At 40.8% G+C, this 22674-nt stretch overlaps 3 protein-coding genes and 1 non-coding gene across 8 annotated transcripts in view; 2 read left to right on the top strand and 2 right to left on the bottom strand.

The window, feature by feature from the left end:
• ATP7A (ATPase copper transporting alpha) overlaps nucleotides 1-4727 on the bottom strand; it is a 30178-nt gene extending 25451 nt beyond the window's left edge. For 2 of the 3 annotated variants that reach the window (XR_008578904.1, XM_054839047.1), the window contains exon 1: nucleotides 4624-4727. The gene's annotated coding sequence lies outside the window, so the exon portion shown is untranslated. Of the gene's footprint in view, nucleotides 1-4104; nucleotides 4119-4623 lie in introns of those variants that run through there. The other variant, XM_054839048.1, reaches the window with a different exon arrangement.
• Nucleotides 4728-5557: 830 nt separating this feature from the next.
• LOC129212024 (cytochrome c oxidase subunit 7B, mitochondrial) lies at nucleotides 5558-8061 on the bottom strand. The gene is made up of 3 exons (XM_054840027.1): nucleotides 7853-8061; nucleotides 6298-6422; nucleotides 5558-5759 (listed from the first exon to the last, which is right to left on the bottom strand). Exons 1-3 carry the CDS (start codon nucleotides 7887-7889, stop codon nucleotides 5685-5687), a joined length of 237 nt encoding a protein of 78 aa, XP_054696002.1. The 5' UTR covers nucleotides 7890-8061; the 3' UTR covers nucleotides 5558-5684.
• Nucleotides 8062-8224: 163 nt separating this feature from the next.
• Nucleotides 8225-8340, top strand: TRNAL-CAA (transfer RNA leucine (anticodon CAA)). The gene is made up of 2 exons: nucleotides 8225-8262; nucleotides 8295-8340. It is a non-coding gene; the product is annotated as a tRNA-Leu (tRNA).
• An 855-nt stretch (nucleotides 8341-9195) lies between these two features.
• Nucleotides 9196-21867, top strand: MAGT1 (magnesium transporter 1). 3 transcript variants are annotated; one of them, XM_054839451.1, is made up of 10 exons: nucleotides 9196-9325; nucleotides 10522-10691; nucleotides 11555-11672; nucleotides 13006-13146; nucleotides 13616-13756; nucleotides 14090-14179; nucleotides 16625-16688; nucleotides 18668-18742; nucleotides 19203-19293; nucleotides 20345-21867. In XM_054839451.1, exons 1-10 carry the CDS (start codon nucleotides 9215-9217, stop codon nucleotides 20358-20360), a joined length of 1017 nt encoding a protein of 338 aa, XP_054695426.1. In that variant the 5' UTR covers nucleotides 9196-9214; the 3' UTR covers nucleotides 20361-21867. The 3 variants fall into 3 exon arrangements, with proteins under 3 accessions (XP_054695426.1, XP_054695428.1, XP_054695427.1); XM_054839452.1 differs by lacking the exon at nucleotides 9196-9325 and adding an exon at nucleotides 10062-10277; XM_054839453.1 differs by lacking the exons at nucleotides 19203-19293; nucleotides 20345-21867 and having other exon boundaries at nucleotides 16625-16714; nucleotides 18649-18742.
• Nucleotides 21868-22674: the final 807 nt, after the last annotated feature.

Consider the following 22674-nt stretch of genomic DNA (forward strand, 5'->3'; position numbering starts at 1 on the left):
TAAGTAATACTGTCTCCTCACATCAGCTACATTATACTACTGACACTGAATTCAGAAACAGCACATTCACGATCTCAGTTTTCTGTACAGGCTTACTGAGATTTCTGAAGACAAAATTGTCTGGATTTCCAGTGCTCCTGACACTTTAAAGAGACCTTGTTCTCAAAAGAAAGTATAGGATTAATACATAGTGAATGTAAGTACACACACATCCTTGTTCCTCCCCTTACAAAATGCCCAGCACGACAATTTAAAAGCTAACACATGCTTACATCTGAGACAGTATTCTGCTTTGTTATATTCTGTTTAATTTCTAACACTCCCACTTCCTTATGAGTGCTTCCTGATAGAAATACTTTGGCTGAAACTTGAACTATTTTTGTCTTAATTTCCTCCTTCTGACAACATTAAAACTAAGAAAAACTCATGACTGAGCAGTCTGAAAAATGTTACATCAATAAATTATGACTGGATGCACAAAAGAGGTGTACAAATATTGACAGTTTAATCCTAGATCTCCTTATATGTGCTCATATTTTAGCAAGTCCACGTGAAAATGGATGCAGAAGTCAAAAGATCTGCGTGAGGCTGTGTAGCAATCTGCGTATAGTACAGCAATGCTTGATCTTGGAACACCCTGCTCCCTCATTTGCCATCCATCACTATATATCTGTTTTCTCCCCCCATTTTTTAAATATATATATATAAAAATAAAACAATGCATATATACACATGTGTGTATATATGCATTAGCTCAAAAGAGAATCTCACTGTACAAGTGACAGTGGCAGGATGCAGCTGGAACAATTAACAAATCTAAAACTTCTGTGATATCTAAAAAGCTTTCTAGGTGACAACATATATTTTATAAGCTGACATTGAAGATCTCAATTACCACTGATTGCAAGGCAAATGACTACTAAACTTGTAATTCAAAGTTATCACGGATATATTCTGCTGAGATAGTTAACTAAGATATGGATTACACATTGTTTTACAGAAGAACAGTGGTTTTTTTCTTAACCAATGCATCGCTCCATCTGTAAAACACCTTCATCATCAATTAGTAAAGAATTTTAGGATTTGACAATGCAAACAAATGGAAGCCCCCCCCTCCATTTAATCTAACAGCTATGTATTTAGAATAAAAGAAACCAAAAGGCTTCAATTCTACTGCTGGTTTGGAATATCGTCTAAAGCAGCTTCATCTTACAGAGAGCCTTGGCTTTGAACAAACTTTGTAAAAGCTTTTTGTATTCTCTACTATACTATTTACTGCTTAATACCTTTAGAAACTCCCATTTTCTATTCTCCTTCATTACTTGAACCTATGTTTTGCAACACACAAGGCAGTAGTACTTCCTTTTTGTATATTAACACCATCAATGAAGCAACAGAGCCCTAGAAATAATCTGGCTCTGCAATAGTGCAGAACCAGACACGGCAGGCTACGTGTGGAGGAGCAACGCTCGGTGACAGGACAGGAGGTGTACAAAGGATAATTAAAACCAAAATGGTATTTAGGAATAGACATAAGTCCTTGTACAGTGTTTTTCAGGTACAGTGTTAAGGCTTAACGCTTGGGTTGCCTGAGTGCAAGTTAAAATCCAAACATTTCATCTTCTTGAAGAAAGTCAACTAGTGTTTCTACTAAGGGAATGAAGCAACAGAAAGAGACATAATTTCTACTTCCAACAGCAGTTTCTTCCTATGGAAAGGAAAATTAAACAGTGATCAAGAACAAGGTGACTGAGAAACCCGGAATCATCTCTCATCCATTTTTTTTTTTAATGTGCTAACAGCAGTCTTTGTAAGTGAAATATCTGAAGCAAGACAAAGTTTGATCAAGTCAAAATGAAGTCATTGACAACCTCACACTATTAAAAAAAAAAAAAGGAAAAATAATAATATAAAAAAAGAATATGAGCAATGCTAAGAGGAAATTACAACACTGGTAAAAACCCACTCTCACTTTACTCCACAAAAAACACTTTAGTACTTCTGGTATCTGAGCTAACCCAGGCATCACAGTGTAACAAAGTACTGTGCACCACAAACACGCTTTGTGCCTGTTGTAGGATCAGTAAGGATACCTAACTGAGAAGCATACATTGTTTCTGGCCAAGTACAACTTCAGTTTTCACCAACATTTTCTGTATATAATTATCTTGAATGTATAGCTGCTGAAACTAAGAGGTCAAAGCTAGGTCAAAAAAACAAATAAAAAAAAATCAAAACCATACAAATGCCAGCAACAGAACCTGTCAGATTTAACTACATCCTTTGGACTTTATTAAATTTCTAAATGGCTGAGTCCTATTTTATAGCTTGCTTTATGGCAGCAGAAAAATAAATTACTAATTACATTAAATGGGAAAAATGTACCTGTCCCTAAAGTCTGCAAAGACCTATGAAAAAGAGCAAAGGACAGCATGAAAGGAAAACACGGTATCATCTCATCCTTGGGCTTATAAAAGTGCTGGAGAATTGCTTACAGGAAATCTGGTCCAATACAAAACAATGAGGTTTTATTATGTTCATGGGCAAACAGATACATTTTAAAATATGACTAGAGATATGAGGCTTAATCATTGAGGGAGAAACTGCACATCTATAATAAATGTCACAGACAGCTACGTGACACTACATAGGCTGTAATTCATGTTGCTCAAGACTTTAACGAGTCTTGCTTGGTCAGCAAACTATGAAATTGCTCTGAGGAACTTTATTTCTATAGAAGCTGGATGAAAAAAAAAGTACACATTGAAAACATTTTACTTCACTTCTAACAAGAGTTTTAGAATACTTGAGACAAATTCTTAGCAAATCTATTTACTTGTTTGTGTCCTTCCACTACCTCTTTAAGTCGGATTTTTGGAGAACATGAATGTTCCCCTCAAAGAATCATAGCAAGTATTAAGAACAGAATATAATTTATAAACCCTTGTTATCTGAGCATTCCAAGACCAACTGGGGCTCCTCATTCTTGAGCTTACTCTCAAAATACAAGGCAGAACAAGGTGGAATGCATTATACAAGTGAAAATAAGAAGAATAAACCAGTAAAGAACATGTAATGCTAGCTTTTACTTTCCCAGTTTGCCACCTGGGAAAGAAAAAAGCTTTGAGTCTTTTCTCTACAAGAAAATACGCTATAATTATTAATTTCTAAATAAACTGCGTTTGTGCTCACACGCTGCATTGTAATACACACAACTAACTTCCACATTACCAAATAGAAAAGTTGTCTATTTACATCCGCAAATATAATTTAACAAGCATTGAAGTACAGAAATGCAATCTTTGGTGACTGCATAAAAGATTTTAAAGAATTTTAATAATAATTACATGCAATTTCCAGAACATTGATATAGAGAGGCAATAATTAAGCTGAGTTTGCTCTTGCTCATTTTGGTAAGATTTTACCCCAAAACATCATAAAGAACTATTTGCTCTTTCTCAGAATATTTACATCATGTTTTTAATGAAAACATTGGGAAAATGTACTTGTGCACAGAGTGTTGCCATCACGATGCAAAACGCTAAGATGTTTCAGAGGTACAGGTTAAGCAGCTCATATTTGAGAAAAAGGACCTTGGAGAAGAGGCTCAGCGACTTGAGCATTCCAATCCATTACAAGTCTTTCTCTGAAGACCGCCAGCGGTAGAAGACGCACCTTTTCAAGTCTGTCAGTGAGCACACACTTACTGTACACCAAGAAGACACGCGATATCAAATGTGGATGCCCACTGATAAGAGCAACCTATTACGCTTCCTTTCGGTTCCCCGTCTGATACTACTAAACCTGTTGGCATTGGCTGCATCCCAAAGAAACCACAGGAGCGTTGATGTGACTCCCTACCAGCTGCCTTTCCCTAGCACTGGAATAAAAAACAACCCGAAGGCAGCAGCGGTTTGCACAGAGTGAAGCGGTTGAGCAGGAAATACCATTTCGGATCCAGAGCCGTGTTTAGGATCCAGAGCTCTCCTGAGGTCGGTCTGTTTCTGAAACGCCGAGTCACCCCCCTACTCACCCGCTGCCCGCACCCCCCCGAGCCCACGCGGGACACGGCGCGATTTGCCCTCCAGTCGGTGGGAACCTCACCGCGCTTCCTCGCCCCTCCGAAGCGACAGACCTCCACAGCGGACCACCCGGAGGTGGCTGGAGAAACCCGCGGCCGAACCGAAGCTGCTATTTTCGGGCTCGGATCCTCCTCCGGCCGCGGGGCGCTGAGGGACAGCCCGTTCCCGCCCTGCGCCTCAGGCAGGGGGGCGGCGGGACCTCCTCCTCCTCCCCACCACCCTGAGGGGACACGTAGCGCAGCCCGGCGCCGCGTCCCGGCGCCGCGTCCCGCCGCAGCCACCGTCGCGGCTCCCGCGGGAAGCGCCGGGCAAAGCCCGCTCCCTACAGCCACAGGCGGGCCGCCCCCACCGCAACCCCCCTCCCGCCAGCCCGGGACGCCGTGACAATAGCTCCGCCGGCGCTGGGGAGAGGCAGCTGAGCACAGCCCCAAGGAACCGCGTACCGGCTCCGCCTGCCCCGCGATCGAGAAGGAGGAGGAAGTCCCCCCGGCCGGGGAAGGCACAACCGGGCCGTGCCGCGGCGGAGCAGCCCCGCACTCACCGGAGGCTCCGGTCGTCGCAGACTGCTGCTCCCGGCCCGGGGTCGCGCCTGGCACTTTGCCCCACGCAATCGCCCCGCCCCGCGCGCCGTCACGTCACCAGCTGGCGCCTGTCCTCGCCCGCCCTCCCGCTCACGTGACACGACCGGGGCGTACGGTGGCGCCGCGGGCCACGTGACGGCGCCACGGTGGAGAGAAGCGGCGGCGCCGCCATCCGTCCCGGCTGGCTCCGCTCCCCTCCGCCACCGTGAAGCCGCGGAGCTGGGGCGGCCGGCAGCCCCGGCAGCGGTCGTTACCGCCTCGGCACAGGCACCCGCAGCCCAGCTCTCCCGCCTGAGCCCCACAAAGCCAAGCGGTGTCCGGGACTGACAGCCAGTCGAGGGCCAGGGCACGGCCCCGCCTCGTAGCCGCCGGTCAAACGAAAGTTTTCACCTCAGCCCCAGGAAGCGTAGCAGAAACTGGTAATTAAAATCTCTGAGGAGAGTAAAGATAGCCGTTCCATACATCTCTGCTGTACCAAAAAGCAGGAGAGTTGTGTTTTTCAGGGATTCAAACTGACTCGGAGGTTTACAGAGTCTCCATATACCCCTAATCTATTCCCTAACAAATCTTGATGATGCGAGAATTCATTAGAAAAGTCACGTTTCTCTAAGCATCAGTGAACAGCAGTGCTGGCACACCGCCCACGTCTGCGCAACATCTCTGACTGGAAAACTAATTGAAGTTCTTTGCAACTCTCCAAGGCCTGAGAGAGCAGCAACTTACTTGCAGAGTGATTCAAGACATAAAAATACTTCTATGGAAAAAAAAAAATCCACGAGTGACCTTTACAGGAACAGCTGAGTAACTAAAATACAATTTAATTATTTGGAGCTTTTACACTATTTCTTATACTTCAGCAGACACTGAGCACAGAGGACACCTAGAAGAGCCAGACACATTCCTAGGTGTATTTATTAGACCATGAATGCCACTGTACAAGTGGTAATCAGCAAACAAATGCCATTATATGATCATTTTTTTCAGTGAAAGTTTAGACCAGTTCATTATAAACAAAGGCTGTTTACTCCCTCCATTCTTTTGGAGTGATTCTGCCAACAGGTGACAAGCCCCACTCAATTCCAGCTTGTGTAAACACCTGTAGGAGGATAAAAATCAAGATTATTAACTCTGAAATCAAAGAAACCTTCTGAGAGAGGGCTATTTCTATTGTTTTCAGTTTAGATTTCCTGTATTAGAACATGACATCTCATTCATCTTCTAATAAAGCAAGTGGAATATATTCATATTGAATAGTATTTAAATACTTCAGTTTTCTATTTCAAAATACCTAGAACAAAGAATCTGGAATGTAAAACCCATCACCATACTGTTGTTTTCATCTATAAATTTTTCTGCTAAAAGCTATACCTCTATATCTTAGAAATCCCAAGTAAAATAGAGAACATTTGCATTTCTACATTTTAAAATCAAGCAATAGACCAACACAGAAATATGTATAACAATTCAAAATCAAAAAACAAACACAACTATCACATTACTATTCACTTATATAAAAAGCTCCTAAGTTCTGACCACGTAAGTTATTTCAAACAAATAAGCCTTTGTGAAGCTTAATAGCTTGCAAGTTTACAGCTATAGTCACAACGGAGTGGTGGAAAAAAAGGACAACTTACATATCCCCAGACAGCAGTAAAAACTGCAGCGCCACCAAGGAGTACCAGGTTTCCGTATTTATCATGGAAGTCAGGCTCATATTTGCGATGAGCTCGTCTTACTGCAGTATGCTGAATGCCACGAGCTAATGAATGGTAAAGAGAATTAGAAGTACAGAAATCAACTCAAATATACACTCAAACCGTTCACAGTCCTCATATCTCTCACCAACAGAAGCAACTGTAAGCATTAAAAGACTTTAAGAAACCAAATAATCTTTTGGACTTAGAGCTTTGAAATGATTCCAAAACACAGGATATACAGAAAGCCTTGCACTTTGTTTCAGCTCTCCCAATTTCTCTCTAGAATTCCTGAAGTCTAATCCCAGTAAGAAAAAATCCTCTAAGTTGCCTTTTTCATTAATATGCTTTCTTTGGGCCCTCAGTGTGGTAATTCAAGTACACTTTTAAGCATTACTATTTCTCTAATAAAATATTTTATTACTTAAAAATTTCAGATTTCTGTCTATAAATATCTATATTGTCAGTATGTTTACCTAATATAAGCATTTTCAGCATGAAGGTCACCATCAGATTAAGGGGTTGAAGATTGTGGGTATGGGTAACACCTTTCTCATTCCTTCAAGATTTTTGAAAGAGGGAGGTAAAGAAGGAAATAACTGTGGGCCTTTGCATGAGGTAAATAATAGAGAACAAAATACAGGAGGATATCTTCAGATGACAGAATGTATGATGTACACGAGACGTGTACACTATAAAAGGTACACTTATTAAGGAGAAGTCAAAGTGAAGAATCAAACCATCAGCTTCAAAATGCAGAGACTGTTTAGTTGTTGTGTACAAAGCATTTGATGAGACAGTGATCCAAGCATAAAGACAGACATTACAAAATACAGTCTTTTAGTTTCAGGTCAATGGTTCACATTTACCCAAACATGACCACGAGAAGATCATGGCAATATACATAATGCTGCTACATCCCTAGCATGCTCTGTAAGGCTGCACAAGTTGGGTTTTTTAAACAGAAAAAAGAAGCTTGAATATCTACCGAGATAAACACTGCTAAGCACGTTTATTTTAGGTGCGTGCACCTCAGGCTAAGCACGTTATGAACCAGGAGCAGGTTTGAGAGGACCTGGTTAAACATCGGGGAGTCTGTTACTGAAGAGGTAACTACCCTTGAGTTTTTAAGGGCTGGTGATCGACACCACCTTGTCACCTCCAGTTACAAAACCTGGGTGTGCCTTTAGTTATTATCAAGGAAGAAGGGAACCCAAGGTCAGCTCAAGTTAAAGCAACTAGGAGGTGAAAGAGGCAGAAAGAAAGAAAAGAAAAAAAAAAAAAGGAGAGAGACACGAAGGGCGACGAGACAGCAGCCCGCAGCCCCTCAGGTGCCCTCACGACCCTCCCCTGGAAACGAAACGAGCTGAGGGGTGTCCAGGGCCAGTCCTCACAGGGAAGGCGAGACACCGGGGGAGACCCCCTGAGGAAACCGCCTACTCCCGAGAGACACCCCCACCACTTCTATACTCCCGAGAGCCTCCTCCTTGCTTACCGGTGAGGTTCAGAGCAGCCCTAGCCACAGGGAACATGCTGACAAGGGGAGCAGGACCCTACCGCCGGCGGAACGCTGGTACCCTTGGCGAGCGGTGAAAAACAAAATGGTCGTGCCGGAAATGACCGGTGCGCCGCACTACCGAGCGGAGCCCTGTGGGTAATATAGCCGCGCCGAGGCGGAGGGAAGGAACGTGCCGGCTGCGGCTGAGGGAGAGCAGGGAAAGCTCCGCGGCTGGGGCAGAAAGACAGGGGCTGCTCTCTGATTTACAGGCTCGGAAGCGCTCTCCGTGAAAGGCTGGGCAAGGCGGGGAGGGGGAAACGGCCATGGGGGAAGCAGTAAGAATCTCTCGGCGGCGGCTGTAATCACAGTGTCAGGATGGCCGAGTGGTCTAAGGCGCCAGACTCAAGGCGTTCCGCGCCTTCCCGCGGCGGGTTGGGTATTCTGGTCTCCGTATGGAGGCGTGGGTTCGAATCCCACTTCTGACACCACTTTTTTTTTTTTAGCCTGCCTTCCTTTCTGTGTGAATTTCTATTCATAAAACCGCCGAAGAGCTTAAGTCAGAGATTTTAGTGCGAACAGAAACGGCAGCGAGGCCTGCGGCGCCAATCATTTCCATAGTGTATACGTCCTCGAATGGAGAAATAAAAGAAAAAATGAAGCATGAGTAAAAGCACGTTTTTCTGGGGCGATTATGCTTGAGAGCCCATAACCCCTGACGCGCTGGCTGAAGGTTTCCCAAGTGCGTTTACGATTTTAACAATCTTTTTAACACACGACCCAGCAATATACGTGCGTGTATAAAATTAAACAAGCGTACGCCCTTAGGGAGCTACCGATGAAGTTTCTTGCAGTTTTATTCTAGATTCCTTTTTATTCTAGATTCCTTTTTCGGTTTCTTGGAGCTTACCGACGTGAGGCCTGGCCCCTCGCCGCGGTGCCACCCCTACGGGACCCCGGGCGGCCCGAGCACACTCTGGCTGTGCAGCAGTTTGCAATGTTTAAAGAGCCGCAGGTGCTGAGGAAAGCCCGGGTGTATCCTCAAGGCTGGAGGAGGCTGAGCAGCAGTAGGGCAGCCGCGACACCATCCCGAAAATGGACAGTAAAAAGAAACGAGCGGCCGCCGCCATCTCTGGGGGGGGCGGAGGGGGTCCCAGCCCGCCTCAGTGCGGCACGGCCCGCCCTCCCCCAGCTCTCCGCCAATCGAACGACTCCAGCTTGCTTCGCTCCTATGGGCTAGCAGCAGCCCGTGCTGGAGACAGGTTCAACGAATCGGAAACCGGCGGCGAGTCGCGGGCCGGCGTCGCCGCCAATAGAAAGCGTCTGGGCGGGGCCGCGCTGCCGGTGGGTCGGCGCCCGCCAATGGGCGCGAGGCGGCGGAGCGGGGCGGTCATGGCGGCGTTGCCGGTGCTGGCGCTGCTGCTACTGCTGGCCTGGGGCGGGCCGCGCGCCGCGGGGCAGAAGCGGAAGGAGGTGAGAGAGGTGCCGCTGGGAGCCCCGCCGGGTGCCCCCGCCTGTGGCTGCCGCTCTGCGCGGGGCACGGGCAGGGCTGGCCGCGGCGGGTTCCCGGGGGCGCTGGCCTGCGCTGAGGTGGTACGGCGGCGGGGAGGCTGAGGGCGGGGCGGGGCCTGGCAGGCCGCGCACCGGGCGGCTTGGCCCTACCCCGGGTCGCCCGCGGGCCTCCCCAGCCTGAGGCGCGGCCGTCCTCTGCGGCACCGGCCGGGCTCTGAGGGGAAGCCCGCGGGCACATGTTTTTAGAATCATACAGTGCTACTTTTTTTTTTTTTAATTTATTTTATTTTTCGAGCGTGTTTAATTCCAGGTTCTCCTGTACTTGTAAATAGCACTGTCAGAGTGTTGTCATCCTACTGTGCGGGATTTGAGGGTGGTGGAAGGGGGGGTGTACTGACTGACTGCGGTCGTCATTGCAAAGTGTCACCGCTTTCCACACGCGTCACTCCTGGGGTGCGAAAAGATCCCTCTGTGTGTAAGTCAGAGAAGAGTAGTTCATTATTTGCCTTATTTATCTGAAGAAGGGCATTAATAAGGACTAGAGAAGTAGTTTATGACAAATGTAACATTTGGTGTTTTGTCGCTTGATCTAATACTTCTCTGTATAGTGTTGTAGAATTGATTGGCTCATTTTTAAAGAAGAGCTTGGTGTTGAGCACTCCTGAGTTCAAATATGCACTGAATCAAGTTTTTTTCCAGCAATGCTGAAAATTAGATGTTGAGCTCACTTCCATAGTGCTTCCATCTCTGGTGTTGATTCCACTTCCACCAAGTCTTGAAATCTGAAACAGAGTGTGACACTTAGTATCGAATAAATACTGCGGAGTGATTTGGGGCAGTTTGTGCATCTGAAAGAAATCTTACAATTAGCAACATGAGAAAGTACTACTGAGCTGTCACTCTTCACCAGCAGGTATAATACTAAGTGCTTATGGGCAAAGTGCTTAAAGCGTTAAAGTAAATGAATAATATTAACATGACTGTCAAAAGGATCTATGAATGCCTTCAAGAATCTTAATGAAGTATCACATCAGGTGTTCAGTGTTCTTAACGAAATACAGTGCAGCTATTTGTTGCGTCAAATCTCAAAACCTTCAAGATTGTACTGTGAGACTAGGAAAAAAAAACCAACAGTGTTTCTCTGACTTTATTTTTAGATGGTGTTATCAGAAAAAGTGAACCAGCTGATGGAATGGGCTAGTAAAAGATCCGTTATTCGAATGAATGGAGACAAATTTCGACGCCTTGTGAAGGCACCACCCAGAAATTACTCGGTGATTGTGATGTTCACTGCTCTTCAGCCTCACAGACAGTGTGTTGTGTGCAAGTATGGGCTTAATTTAGTCCTAAATTAGAACTTTAAAGTCATCATATGTTTTGTAGGAAACAGAATTGAAGAATAGGATAAAACTTTCACATATGTAGGAGGAATATACTAGGGCACGTTATAGTATATAGTATATAGTATATCTTTGCAACTAAATGCATGGGAATATATGTGTAATATATATGTGAGAAAACAACATAGTCCTTAATTATTTATCTCCCTCCTAAAATAATCACTAATTTGCAGAAACAATATTCACACTGGTAGGCTTTGGGAGAAAGATAGGGTGAAACCTCAACTTTCCTGGCATGAGTTTCTGAAGAAATGTTTGTAGAATTACTGCTGGCCATGCAGTCTAAAAGTTGCTGTTAATTAATATGTTGATTGGCACATGTTTATTTACCATTATAATATGCTGGATCCTTAACCATTTTATGACTTTCATGTATTAGTCTGGAGGTGGCAGAGGTTTGTAAAGATGATTTTTATACCTAGTTAGTTGAAATTAATTGGTTTCCCATCCTCTGACATGGCAAAGAGGGCACACTTGTTTTGGCACTCTGTGGACCAGCAAATTGTGAGCTGCTGGGTTCCATGTCATGTTTCAGTTAGAAATTGCCACTGCTTGTGTTCAGGTACTCATCAAAACTTGCCCTTGCTTTTAAAAAAAAAAAGTGATGCTGAACACTGCACTTGATTGTTAGATGAGCGTCTGGCCTTAAATTTAACATTAAAAAAAACAAAAATAGGGGTATGTGGGATGCAGCCATTAATGGGGTGTGTGGCTACAGCTCCCTCAGCTGTTTTGTAACGTGTTCTGGACAAACGTATGATACAGCATCTCACTTTTGTGTGTTTTACAGGCAAGCTGATGAGGAATACCAGATTCTGGCAAACTCCTGGCGATATTCCAGCGCATTTACCAATAAAATCTTTTTTGCTATGGTAGATTTTGATGAAGGCTCAGATGTATTTCAGATGGTAATGTCTGTCTTTTTCTCTTCTAATGTTATTTTTAACTTGGGTTTTGGAGACTGAGGGCAAGAAGGTAAAGATGTATACAAAATTTAGTGTTACAATGAATAAAGAAATCATTGAAAGGTTAAAAGCTACCACTCAGAAGAAATGAGGAGCAGAGGGCAGTAGCATGTTGGCAGTAATATTAACAGAACTGACAAATCTGGAATAGGCACGAGGACTGAACTGGCTTTTCTGACTCTTTTTTCTGAGTTTGTCTCCTATAATAACTTACAGTGTAATTCTTAACGGAATTCTTTTATGATACATGAAGAGGCAGGATAGAAAGCACCAATGGTGTTAGGAACAGCTATTACAATTTTTAGATTACTAGAGAATGGTAGATTAGGCTTTTAGTATGGGTTAACTTATTTCTTTTCAAGTACCCAGTCATTTTGCTCTTCTATTAACATTATGTAACCAGGTTTTTTTTTTTTTTAAATGTCTGAGAACATTCCATGTATGCTTGCAATTGTAGATCACATTGACCGTTATAGTTCTGCAAATCTTAACTCTTTTTTTTTTTTTTTAAGTGATACTCATTTCTATTTAAAAACTACACAATTTAGGCAATGATAGTTTATTAAATGGAAGCTTTTGACAAGAGAAGTGGAAAGTCTTTTATTATTGTTAAATTTTCCCATAGTATTACATCAAAAATTCATTTATCAACCTGTGGCCTTTATAGATTATTGTATATATACACCTATTTTGCAAATTTCTCTCCCAAAAGTAGTATTTAGAGAAGAAACAGATTCAAAAACACTGAAATGCTATGGGAAAAAGTGTGTTAGGAAAAGACAGAACTGCATTTTATAAACAACCACTTTTATTTACCTATTATAATATCCTCTTAACTGGTCTGAATCTTTTGAATCAGTAGCTATAGATCTGAGTACTAACAAAGAAATGTCAAATCACTTCAGAAAGCATGCTCAATTGTGTTTAAAGGAGAAAAAAAAAGCCTACTCAGAAGTAACAATTTTTTTCTAAGACATCAAGAACAGCTAGCAAGAGAGCTAAAAAATTTTGTTCCTCAATACTAAAAGGAGAAAACAGCAGGGAAGACAAAAGGGAAATTGCAGGAGCATATTGATTACTTTTATGAAATACAGAAATGTAAGCTACTGTGTGCTGTGTTTACTTTTTTCAAGTCATTGTCAATGAAATCAATTTATTGAATAGTTATGTTTTCTGATTGATTTAGTGACAATGTTGCGAGATACAAATGGAATAAATTGTGTTATTAAATAGACCTTTCATGATGCTGTATCTTCTTTGAATTTTCTAAACACAGCTAAACATGAATTCTGCTCCAACCTTCATTAACTTTCCTGCTAAAGGGAAGCCCAAACGAGGTGACACATATGAACTTCAGGTGCGTGGCTTTGCAGCTGAACAGCTTGCTCGTTGGGTGGCTGACAGAACTGATGTCAATGTAAGTATATACAGACCTTCCCCATCGCCACCTCTGCAGCATTCCTGTACTATTCCAGCTACAAAATATGTCAGTTGTATTCCGTGGCTCCAAATACTTCTTGTCTACAAAATCTAGTTTGGGCGCATGACTGCATCTTTAAGTTTCCTTACATTCTGTGTTCTAGTATTTTGTATTTGATAAGGTGGTAAAACTCACCTCCTTCATTCTCTTCTCCCTCTTCTGTTCCTATGGAAGAAAAGCAGTCTTTAAATGATTAGGTAGGGTAAAGGTGTACAAAACTGAAGTTCCGGTAATGAGGGAAGAAGCATTACTTTCTTCCCAAGTCAGTTTTATTATATAGAAAATTTGTGTGTGTGTGTGTTAATATTTTTTTCCCACTCTAATATATTGTGGGTTTTGTTAGCAGGAGCGTGGGTATAGTGTATAATCCCATTGAAGGAAAATAATTTAAATACCCTCTGCTTAGATTCGTGTGATAAGGCCGCCAAACTATGCTGGACCATTGATGTTAGGACTGCTGCTGGCTGTCATCGGAGGCCTGGTATATTTACGTGGAAGCAACCTGGATTTTCTCTATAACAAAACTGGCTGGGCGTTTGCTGCTTTGGTGAGTAATTATAACTCGTGTCTGTTGTCATGCGTTTTGTAGCAACTCAAGTCTTTAAAAGCTTTTGTATTTAAAGGCACTTAAACCTGGTAGAGGAAGGTGAGGTGCATTTAGTTTTGCTTTTTGGTAGTCTGACAGTATTATTTGATCTTGGTCTTTTCAGCTCAGTTAATGCTTGATTAGATGCCTTTTATACAAATGACAGGTAGGACAATGCCTAGCCTAAGACTGTATTCCAATCAATCCACGTTTTGGTATGAAATGAAAAGAAATTAGGTGAAAAATAAAATTAAAAAGTCCTTATTAAATAGTGTTTCTTATTTTCCTTTTCAGTGTTTTGTGTTAGCAATGACATCGGGCCAGATGTGGAACCACATCAGAGGTCCACCCTATGCTCATAAGAATCCCCATACAGGACAAGTGGTAAGTCTTAATTTTCTTTTCTGCATTTCTGTTGTATTTCTACAGAATAAAGCTGATACTCAAAAAGGCAAGTCAGAGTGCCAATCCTATTCTTGGCTTCTTTCTTTGTAAGTCAGTGAGGCTAACCTCTCCTGCAGTGAGCAAGGCAAATTGGAGAGCTGTTGATTAGTTCAGAGAGGATCTGTCTTCTTTTAAAATATACGTGTAAAAGGGGTTCTATTTTGTGTGAAACAGAAGGAGTGTTAGAGCTCTAGTCAAGATTTAGATTTTCTTCCAGTTAGCTTTATCCTTTTCTTGGCTCAAATAGAAGAAGAAACTGTTTGTAAACTTGTACTTTGCTGCTAAGAAATCACAAAATACTGATCTTAATCCAAAACAAAGTGCTCTGTTGTGTAATTGGTGTGTGATAACTTCAACCATTACCTAGAATTCCTTTTTAATAGGAAGGTCATTCTTACAGTCTTCTGTTCAATGCTGCATTAATTCTGTAAGAATGGTAGCATTGGTTCTGGGTTATTCTAAGAGCAGGGACAAACGTCGCTTAGGGTTTTTTTAGGTGTATTGTTTTCTGTGCTCAGTAATAACCTTTTAAGAGATAGAGTAAAAATTCTTAATCATATGAGAAATATTAAGTTACCATCTAGCAGTATGTTCAGTTTCTTGTTAGAAACTGCTCAAAGTGCTTTCCGTGTAATAAAGCATTAGACAGCTGAAAGGTAATCTGCTGGAAACGGGACATACTGGTTCCAAAGTGTTACCTTGGAGTTTATTTTTGTTGTGTTAATACCTAGAGAGTTCAAGGTCTTTACCTGTGCGGAAACTTTGATTATTCTAGTAATCACAGAAAGCTAAGAAGGTACTAAGATAATCTCTAGGGTAAAGAGGGTAGCGTACAGAGTAACCAAAACTATTTGCTAACAAAGGTTCCTCTTTGCTTCAGAACCCAAGATAAGCATTTCCTTCATCCTTCCTGTTGTTCTCCTTACTGTTGTTCCCCATGTCTCCAAAATGTACGAGTAGAAAAAGTGATACATTTTGGAGGAAGCATAATGACAATGCTTTTTTGATTAAGTTCTGAGGGTAGAGTATTTTAAATTACCTGATCTGTTCCCTTCCTCTGACCTCCTATGCATCTTTTAACCATTCATATTTCTTTTCAGCATTTATTTACCTGTGACATTAGCTTTCCTCTGTCTTGTACATATATTGTATCTCTAATGATGAAGAGACATGACAATTCTAAATTGCTAACAACAAAATAAAGGTCTTTATGTTGAGTCTTGCATGGTGAACAGTCCCATTGCTGAGCCTGGCAATTTTGTGTTTAACCTGGTCTTTTTAGATCATATGCCCATCTAATGACTTCCATATAAAAACATCTTTCTTTGCAATTCTTGAGGTAAATTAGTGACCTTAGACTTATGAAATCTCATTCTTGGGAAAAATCAGTTTTAACATCACTTGAAATATACTGCTCTGTACATAATACAGAAAGAGAGACGCTGTAAAAGTAGTCAAAATGTATTGAGAGCATTGCATCTCTTCAGGTGCTTACACATCACATATTGGCTTTTCTCAGGTATTTTACTCAGAAGGGAATTAATTCCGTGAAGTGTCCTTTCATGCTGGGTTAGGTGGGGCAGGCCCTTCCATAAAAAGTGAATCTGCTTACAAAACTTTTTTTTTTTTCCCCCTACTTGGATATAGCATCGCAACCATAGTGATGCCGAGCTTCCTATAAGGGATGCAGAAATGGTATTCTTTCACAAATGTCAAGTTTTCTGTTAACCCAGCTGGTTATTAAACTATTAATGTAACTAGAACTGGGCCAACTTACTGAGTGGAAGTTCTCGTATTTTAAATGTTTTCTTGAAAACACTTCCTTTTGCTGCTTGTGTTTACATGTTTCATAAGCCTTTCTGAGACTGAAGAATAAAGCTTCAGTGGTATTGGTAGTGATGTTCCTTTTCCTGCTGTGCCATGAAAAAGATTTTGAATGCTTGGTTCTGGAGCCAAGTGAGTAGGATTCACGCACAGATTGAAAAGCCTGCCCCTGAGCTGAGGAGCAACGTACGTAACCTAAGACTCTAAGTCAGGGAATGGATCAGACATGGATCACGGTGGGTGCAGGAGGATGTAATTATGGGATTTTGCCCTGCTGAACAGGGGATCTGGGCCACGAAGGTTGTAGCTGCACTTGTACTTGTTATAATCTGAATGGTACTTTGGGCTGATTGTGCATGTTAATAGAAGAAGGATTTTTGATGCTGACATAGCTCCCCCAAAAATCAGTGGTCAACAGATGAAACTGTTTGTGCTCCAACTTCTGTCCTGTCTCCTGAAAGAGACAGTGCAAAACCCAGTTCCAAGCTCTCTAGCTGGTGTTAATCATGTCAAAGTTGACTCCAGTCTTTTCTGAATTCAATTACTCTTTGTCTCTTACAGAACTATATCCATGGAAGCAGCCAAGCCCAATTTGTGGCAGAAACACACATTGTTCTTCTGTTCAGTATCCTTCCTACTGAGAAGCATGTGGTTGGTGACAATTTTTCTGTTAGCTTATGCTGCTGCTTTTTCTATGAGAGTACTTTGTCAAGGCTCGTAACCGTCATGTAATACTGATGCAGAAGCTTGTAGAGCTTGTCTCTGACAACTATGTTTGTCCTATACCAGGGATATTTAAGTTGAACAGAAAAATGTTTACTGCTTTCTCACCACCTTCTTCTTTGCTTAATGACTGAACTGAATACAGTGTTAAAGATGTGGGTCTTTGTGGAGTCGTAAGATTCTTCAGGATAGCCCCTGTTCTTCTGTGCACGTCTCTTACCTTTTCAATCTCTCTCACTTAGTTCTTGCTTTGGTGTAGAATTTCTCCCTCTGTTACTGATCTTTCTTCTTTTATTTCTTTCCTTACTTTCTTTACTTTTAATCTTACCACTAGTTCATGCTAATGATTCAGGATATTTTTCATGCCAGTATTATGCCATCAAGAAAGGCAAGCATAAACTTTCAGGTTGAGAGCTTTTCCCTTTCTCATTTGTATAAAAAAATGTTTCTTTGGAGTCAAGAATACTCTAAAACTCAATATTCTGTTCTTCTGTTCCCACATGTATGTTTTTGATCCATCATCTGTAACTTTGGTCATCTCTGACTCAAGCTTTTCTTCCTTATCTCGTCACCTGTGTCAGCCTGTGCATTCTTTTATCTTTTATTCAGGATTTTTTATTTTATTCAATATTATCTTTTTTCTTGCAGCTTCACAGTCCCAAATTGTTTATGGTTTATAGCATACAGAATAGCAGACTACTACATCACTTCAAAGTATCTGTTGTCTTTACTGCTTGACAATGATTAATAAGTCTCTTCTGTTGCAACAGCAATGTTCTTTAACAGAGCAACTTCTGCTAATTTCTTCCTTTTCCCTTCTTGTTTTATCTATTAAAAATCCCAATTTCAGCAAGGGATGCATTGGGGTTTTTTTGTAATAAAGTAATATGAAGCAAGCAATTGCTGTTTAAATGTGCTGGTGTTAAAAGAACTTTACTCTCTGTTCACTGTCAAAGATTTCTTTTTTTTTAACTTAAAACATCCATTTGAAGGGGGACTTCTGATCTTTTTCTAACTATTACTGTTCTTCTGATGCACTCGATCAAATTCAACCTGGAAACATTTTGTTGACAGTTTTTTTGTGTTATTGCTATCCATCACATTATGGACTCAATCTGCCAGTCGCTGGAGACATTTAAAATGGTAGAAGTTGGCAAGGTACCTGTAGGTCAAAGTCACTTTTTTCTTGTGCTGAAGGTAGACCGCATCTGAAATGGAAAGATTTCTTAACGGTCCCGTTACAGTCAATTATAAGTATTTCTCGTTTCAGGAGGAGGATTGGGACTGAACTTCTATAGTGAAATGGAATTAAATCTTTGGGAATTCTGTCTTTTGTTCCACTGGATTCACTATTTTGCTTTGCTAGGATTCATTCTTTGCAAATGTCAGAACTTTTAAGTTGTCTGTGCTTCCTTAATTTTACAAGCTTTAATTTTGTTTTTTAATTGAAGAATTAGAAAAGACTGAAATATTGCTACTTGAAAAATATCCTGTTAGATTAAACATTGCATGCATTTTATTCATTCTATTTGCTGAGTAAAATGCAGAAGTTGAATTCCTTTTGGGATTTTCCAGTGAACAGTAGCAGGAACGGACTGAGCTCTCTGGGAAGGAATGCTGTTTCATTACAAGCTGAGATAATAAATGCATGTTTTTAATTGTGTGTCAAGACCTACTATACCTTCCAGTTTATATTTTAAACTTTGTATTTATTTTCTCTTAAAAGTTGACATTATTAATGCCTTTCTTTTTTCCCCCTTAGTTGCTGGTTTGGCTGGGAAGTGAGTTTTAATGCCCCAGCTGAATTTACGAGATTAGGAATAAGTGTGTTATATTGAGTCTATTGTATTTTGTTGATTTAGCCTTAAACAGCGTTCGTAGATGGTGGTGTTACTTTAGGAATGGTACTCCTCCACGAAGCTGCTACTTCTGACATGGATGTTGGGAAAAGAAAAAGTAAGTACTAATACTTTTTCTCTCAAAGAGGAGGCATATGTAGTAAAGATTTTTGACATGCAATTTAATAGAAATGCTTTTGCTCTGTGGATTTTTGCATACTTCCCGCCTCTAAGCAGAACTGAATCGTCTGGGTTTTTGGCAGCATTTGGAATTGCTTAGCAAACTTCAAGATAAACTCAAAGCCCTTTTGGGAGATGGGGAGAAATAAAGAAGTTTTGCAGCATTTTGCTAGTAAGGGAGAGAAGAAGGAACTTGCTTTCTCTTAAAGCAATGGTATAAAATTGAGTTACAGTAGGAATTTGAAAGAAGATCAGTGTTAATTTAGTTCTTCTCAGTGACTCTAATAGACGTCTCATCTGACCAAATCTGTAAATATTACAGAATGCTTTTGAAAACCCCAGTCACATGGGTGGTTTTGCTGTCACGTTACCAGAATCTTATCCTACATCTCTTGCAGTTATGTGTATTGCTGGTATTGGCTTGGTGGTGGTGTTCTTCAGCTGGTTGCTGTCTGTCTTCAAATCTAAATACCATGGCTACCCATACAGGTACGTCTTTTTTGCTGCTTCAGTTATTGTTTTCCTGTGCATTGCAATACAGCTACATCACCATATCTGGACTGTACACTTATGAATGAATCTGTTCCTGCTGACTGGTATTTCCTTATCTGGTGATATTAATATAAACCAGAACGGAGAAATAAGCAAAGGGCCTATTTTCTGAAATGTAATTTGGTGGGAAATACTCTTTTAAAAATGCTCCACTTGCTTCTCAAAGAGTGGCAATATTGGTTGATATAATCATCAGAAATAATGGTATTTGGATATCATGATTTTGCAGTCTGGCCAAAGGAAGGATTGTGGTACTCTCCATGTCATTGCATATTATAAAATATTTCTATTTTCATAGTGATATCTCAGCCAATTTATACTGAAAACAAGTGTCCTTTTTTTTTTTCCCTTCTACTTTTCTCTTCCTCCATATTTATACATCTTGTTTATTAATGCTTATTTGTGAGAACAAGGGGGATGGCTGATGCTTTAAAGCTGCATCTTAACACTATTAATTGACTGCTTTATATATATATGATAGGTATAGATATCTGGTGTGTTTTTGCTGGGTTTTATGCATTTTGAAGGAATAAATACATGTTGAGGGACCAGCTTCTAACTGTCTCTGCTTCTGCAGAGAGTTTAATTTGGAAGGCTAATCCCATAGGCAATTATTATCCTCTTTCTATGAGAAGTCAGTTCTTATTTAAAAACCTCTAAATAATAAAGCTTATTTCATAAAGACCTTTCTCAAGATGAGAAGAGAGCTGAACTTATTCCCTGTTTAATAACTGGTCAGTATTTATTTTGGTCTGTGCATTGGTCTTATGTACATCTGCTAACTTTGTTGTAGGTAAGATGTGGTTGCCTTGGCTTTTGAGTTAGTAGAAGACTCACTTTTAAGAGACTTCTTCACAGCTGTGTTTGTCATAGTTGCATCAGGCTCAGTTTCTTATTCTGATTTTCTTGGCTTGTATGAAAGCTAACTGGAATGTTGCACACCTTTGTTTCTTATAAAATTAATAAGAATGTTATTTTGTTCCTGCAGTTTCCTAATGAGTTAAAGGATTCCAGAATCTGTAACATCACAAAGGTGGCGACTCTGAAACTGCGTGTAATGGAATGGAAGAGCTAGATATGTATGGTTCGTGCTACCTCTCTTTACACTGAATGAGATAGTTAAACACTGAACCAAAGAGGACATGTAGTGCCTTAAATATAACAAGCAATTTACTCTGAAGGACACAGAGTATTAAGATGCAATCTCTTTTTTTCATAAGCTTTACATCTTCTTAAACAATTCTACTTCTAGTGAAATTCAGAACTTAATGCTTAGAACAACATTTCTGTAGACTAACTAGAAACAGTACTTTAAATTCAATTTCATAATCTGTTTTCCATACGTTTCTTTTTCCCTCGAATATTTATCACTTTATTTCCTGTTTGCGCAGAGCAGGTGACAACAGCTTCTCTGTCATACTTTTTCATGGTTGAGAAAACATCTTCAGGTACCCGGAAATCTTTTCTTTTAGTCTGTGTGCGACCCTTGGAGCATACTCCAAATTCCAGTGTGGAATGTGCATATCCTAGAGCTGTGTCTCATTTTTGAGAAGAGTACTTAACTGCTGTATGATGCAAGAGGTTGTTTCACAGATGAAGGGAGAATTTTGAACGGGTAGAACTGAGTTATTCATTCAATTATTCGTTAAAAATTTTCTTTGCCAAATGCTGAAACTGCAACATTTGAGTTGTAAACATTGGCTCAGAGCCAAAATAACAGTTTTATACTGATCAACGCTCACACTCTCAAAACTACAAACCCAAACTACAAAGGTAACTAGCTATCTGTAGCATGAATTTAAGGTTGCTAACTGGCTTTCAAGTTACTGCTCAGAGCCCTGACAAACTGACAGGTATCAGATTTTTGGTCAGTATCTGAATTCTGGCATTCTCTACTTATTTTCTCCAAGTTTTTATCCTTGGGGAGGATATGGGAGTGGGTAAAGATATCGAATCCCAGGATAAAGATTATTACCCCAGGAAAGATTTGTTAGCCTCACAATTGAATGCATGTGCTTTTCGCTCTCTCCTTCTGTTCTTTCATCTCACGAAGATACTTTGCCTTAAGGATTCTTGAGTGGAAGACGCTGTGCCTCAGCCCAAACGGTTGTGTAGTTCAGCACCTGTACTACAGGAAATTTTTGCAGCCTGATTCGGTAATACTTCCTTTGGTAGGCTGTGGTGGCCTTGGAGGTTACTAGTCAGAGGAAAATATGCTGAGACTTTTGTCTCCTGCTTCTGCTTCCCCCTTGTCTCAAGGGGTTACAGAATTTGGACGCTTTAGATTGAATCTCGGGAAGGACTATATCATTCAAAATAGAATGTTGTTATTAGCAATTTTGCTAAATTAACACACATCTCAAGTGCCTTAACTTCACTAATTTAGTTGTTTGATGTTTCAACTTGTTGAAATGCATTTTTCTATGCCATACAGAATGACAAGCCTTAGTGGAATGGATAAATTGTGTGCCTGATGGGATTTTGGACAAGTTTCAATAAAAATTTTTAGTCTAATCCATGCTTCTGTGTCTTTTGAACTTTAACATAAACCAAAACAAACCTTTTTTCTTCCACTATTGCTTCAATGTGTTAATAAAAATGTCTGTATATAGTAAATAACCTGAATATGGCTGGGTAGACTGGATTAGTAACACACGTGTTTATGGGGGAGTTTACAGCCCAGAATGTCAATACTAGAGATCTCATGTAGCCAACCAATAGCATAAAGATTGCATGGTTTTTACTTGTCTTTGACAGCTCTCCTGAGGTGAAAATCTTGGCTTCCTGGAGTCCTAGACAGATCCACTAGGAGTGTTTCTGGAGGTGGAATTGAGTTAGCACTGTAGATTTTCCTGGAACAACTCTGCACTGCTGTACCTGTTGCTTATTTTCCTCCCCTGTTGGTACAATGCCTCCAATAAACTTTTAGGTTGGTTGTACTTCAGTCATTAGCAGTGCAGGTGAAAGTGGCTTACAGTCTCATTCTAAAGAAGTAATGTTTTTTCTTAAACTTTCAGACCTGTTTCTAATTTTTCTGACATGGTGCATATTTTATTCCATCTCTAGAAAAATCTAACCGCATATTGACTAATTTTAACCAGTTGCATATCACGCTGATGGGTGGTGGAGACATGTTGGCCTTCTACTTAAAGTGGTACAGTTGTTGAGAGTTTGGGATTTTCCTTTTTCCATGCTGACATATGAAATGAAAATAACGCTTACTCTTTCCAACAGTTTTTCTGCTCTATAGGCTGAAACAGAAGTGCAGGAAGGAGGGAACAAGTGTGACAGTGGTGTAAAAGAGGATTGGGTGCTTGC

The sequence above is a fragment of the Grus americana genome, chromosome 12 (genome assembly GCF_028858705.1).
Source record: "Grus americana isolate bGruAme1 chromosome 12, bGruAme1.mat, whole genome shotgun sequence".
Lineage (NCBI taxonomy): Eukaryota > Metazoa > Chordata > Aves > Gruiformes > Gruidae > Grus > Grus americana.

What these genes read in the sequence shown, in the direction of transcription:
- LOC129212024 (XM_054840027.1), bottom strand. Translation starts at nt 7,889, where the DNA reads ATGTTCCCTGTGGCTAGGGCTGCTCTGAACCTCACCG. An exon ending in GGCTGCTCTGAACCTCACCG is followed by an intron (nt 6,423 to 7,852) that starts GTAAGCAAGGAG and finishes ACCATTCATTAG; the next exon opens with CTCGTGGCATTCAGCATACT. An exon ending in TTACTGCTGTCTGGGGATAT is followed by an intron (nt 5,760 to 6,297) that starts GTAAGTTGTCCT and finishes ATCCTCCTACAG; the next exon opens with GTGTTTACACAAGCTGGAAT.
- MAGT1 (XM_054839451.1), top strand. Translation starts at nt 9,215, where the DNA reads ATGGGCGCGAGGCGGCGGAGCGGGGCGGTCATGGCGGCGTTGCCGGTG. An exon ending in AGACAGTGTGTTGTGTGCAA is followed by an intron (nt 10,692 to 11,554) that starts GTATGGGCTTAA and finishes TGTGTTTTACAG; the next exon opens with GCAAGCTGATGAGGAATACC. An exon ending in GGATGTTGGGAAAAGAAAAA is followed by an intron (nt 18,743 to 19,202) that starts GTAAGTACTAAT and finishes CATCTCTTGCAG; the next exon opens with TTATGTGTATTGCTGGTATT.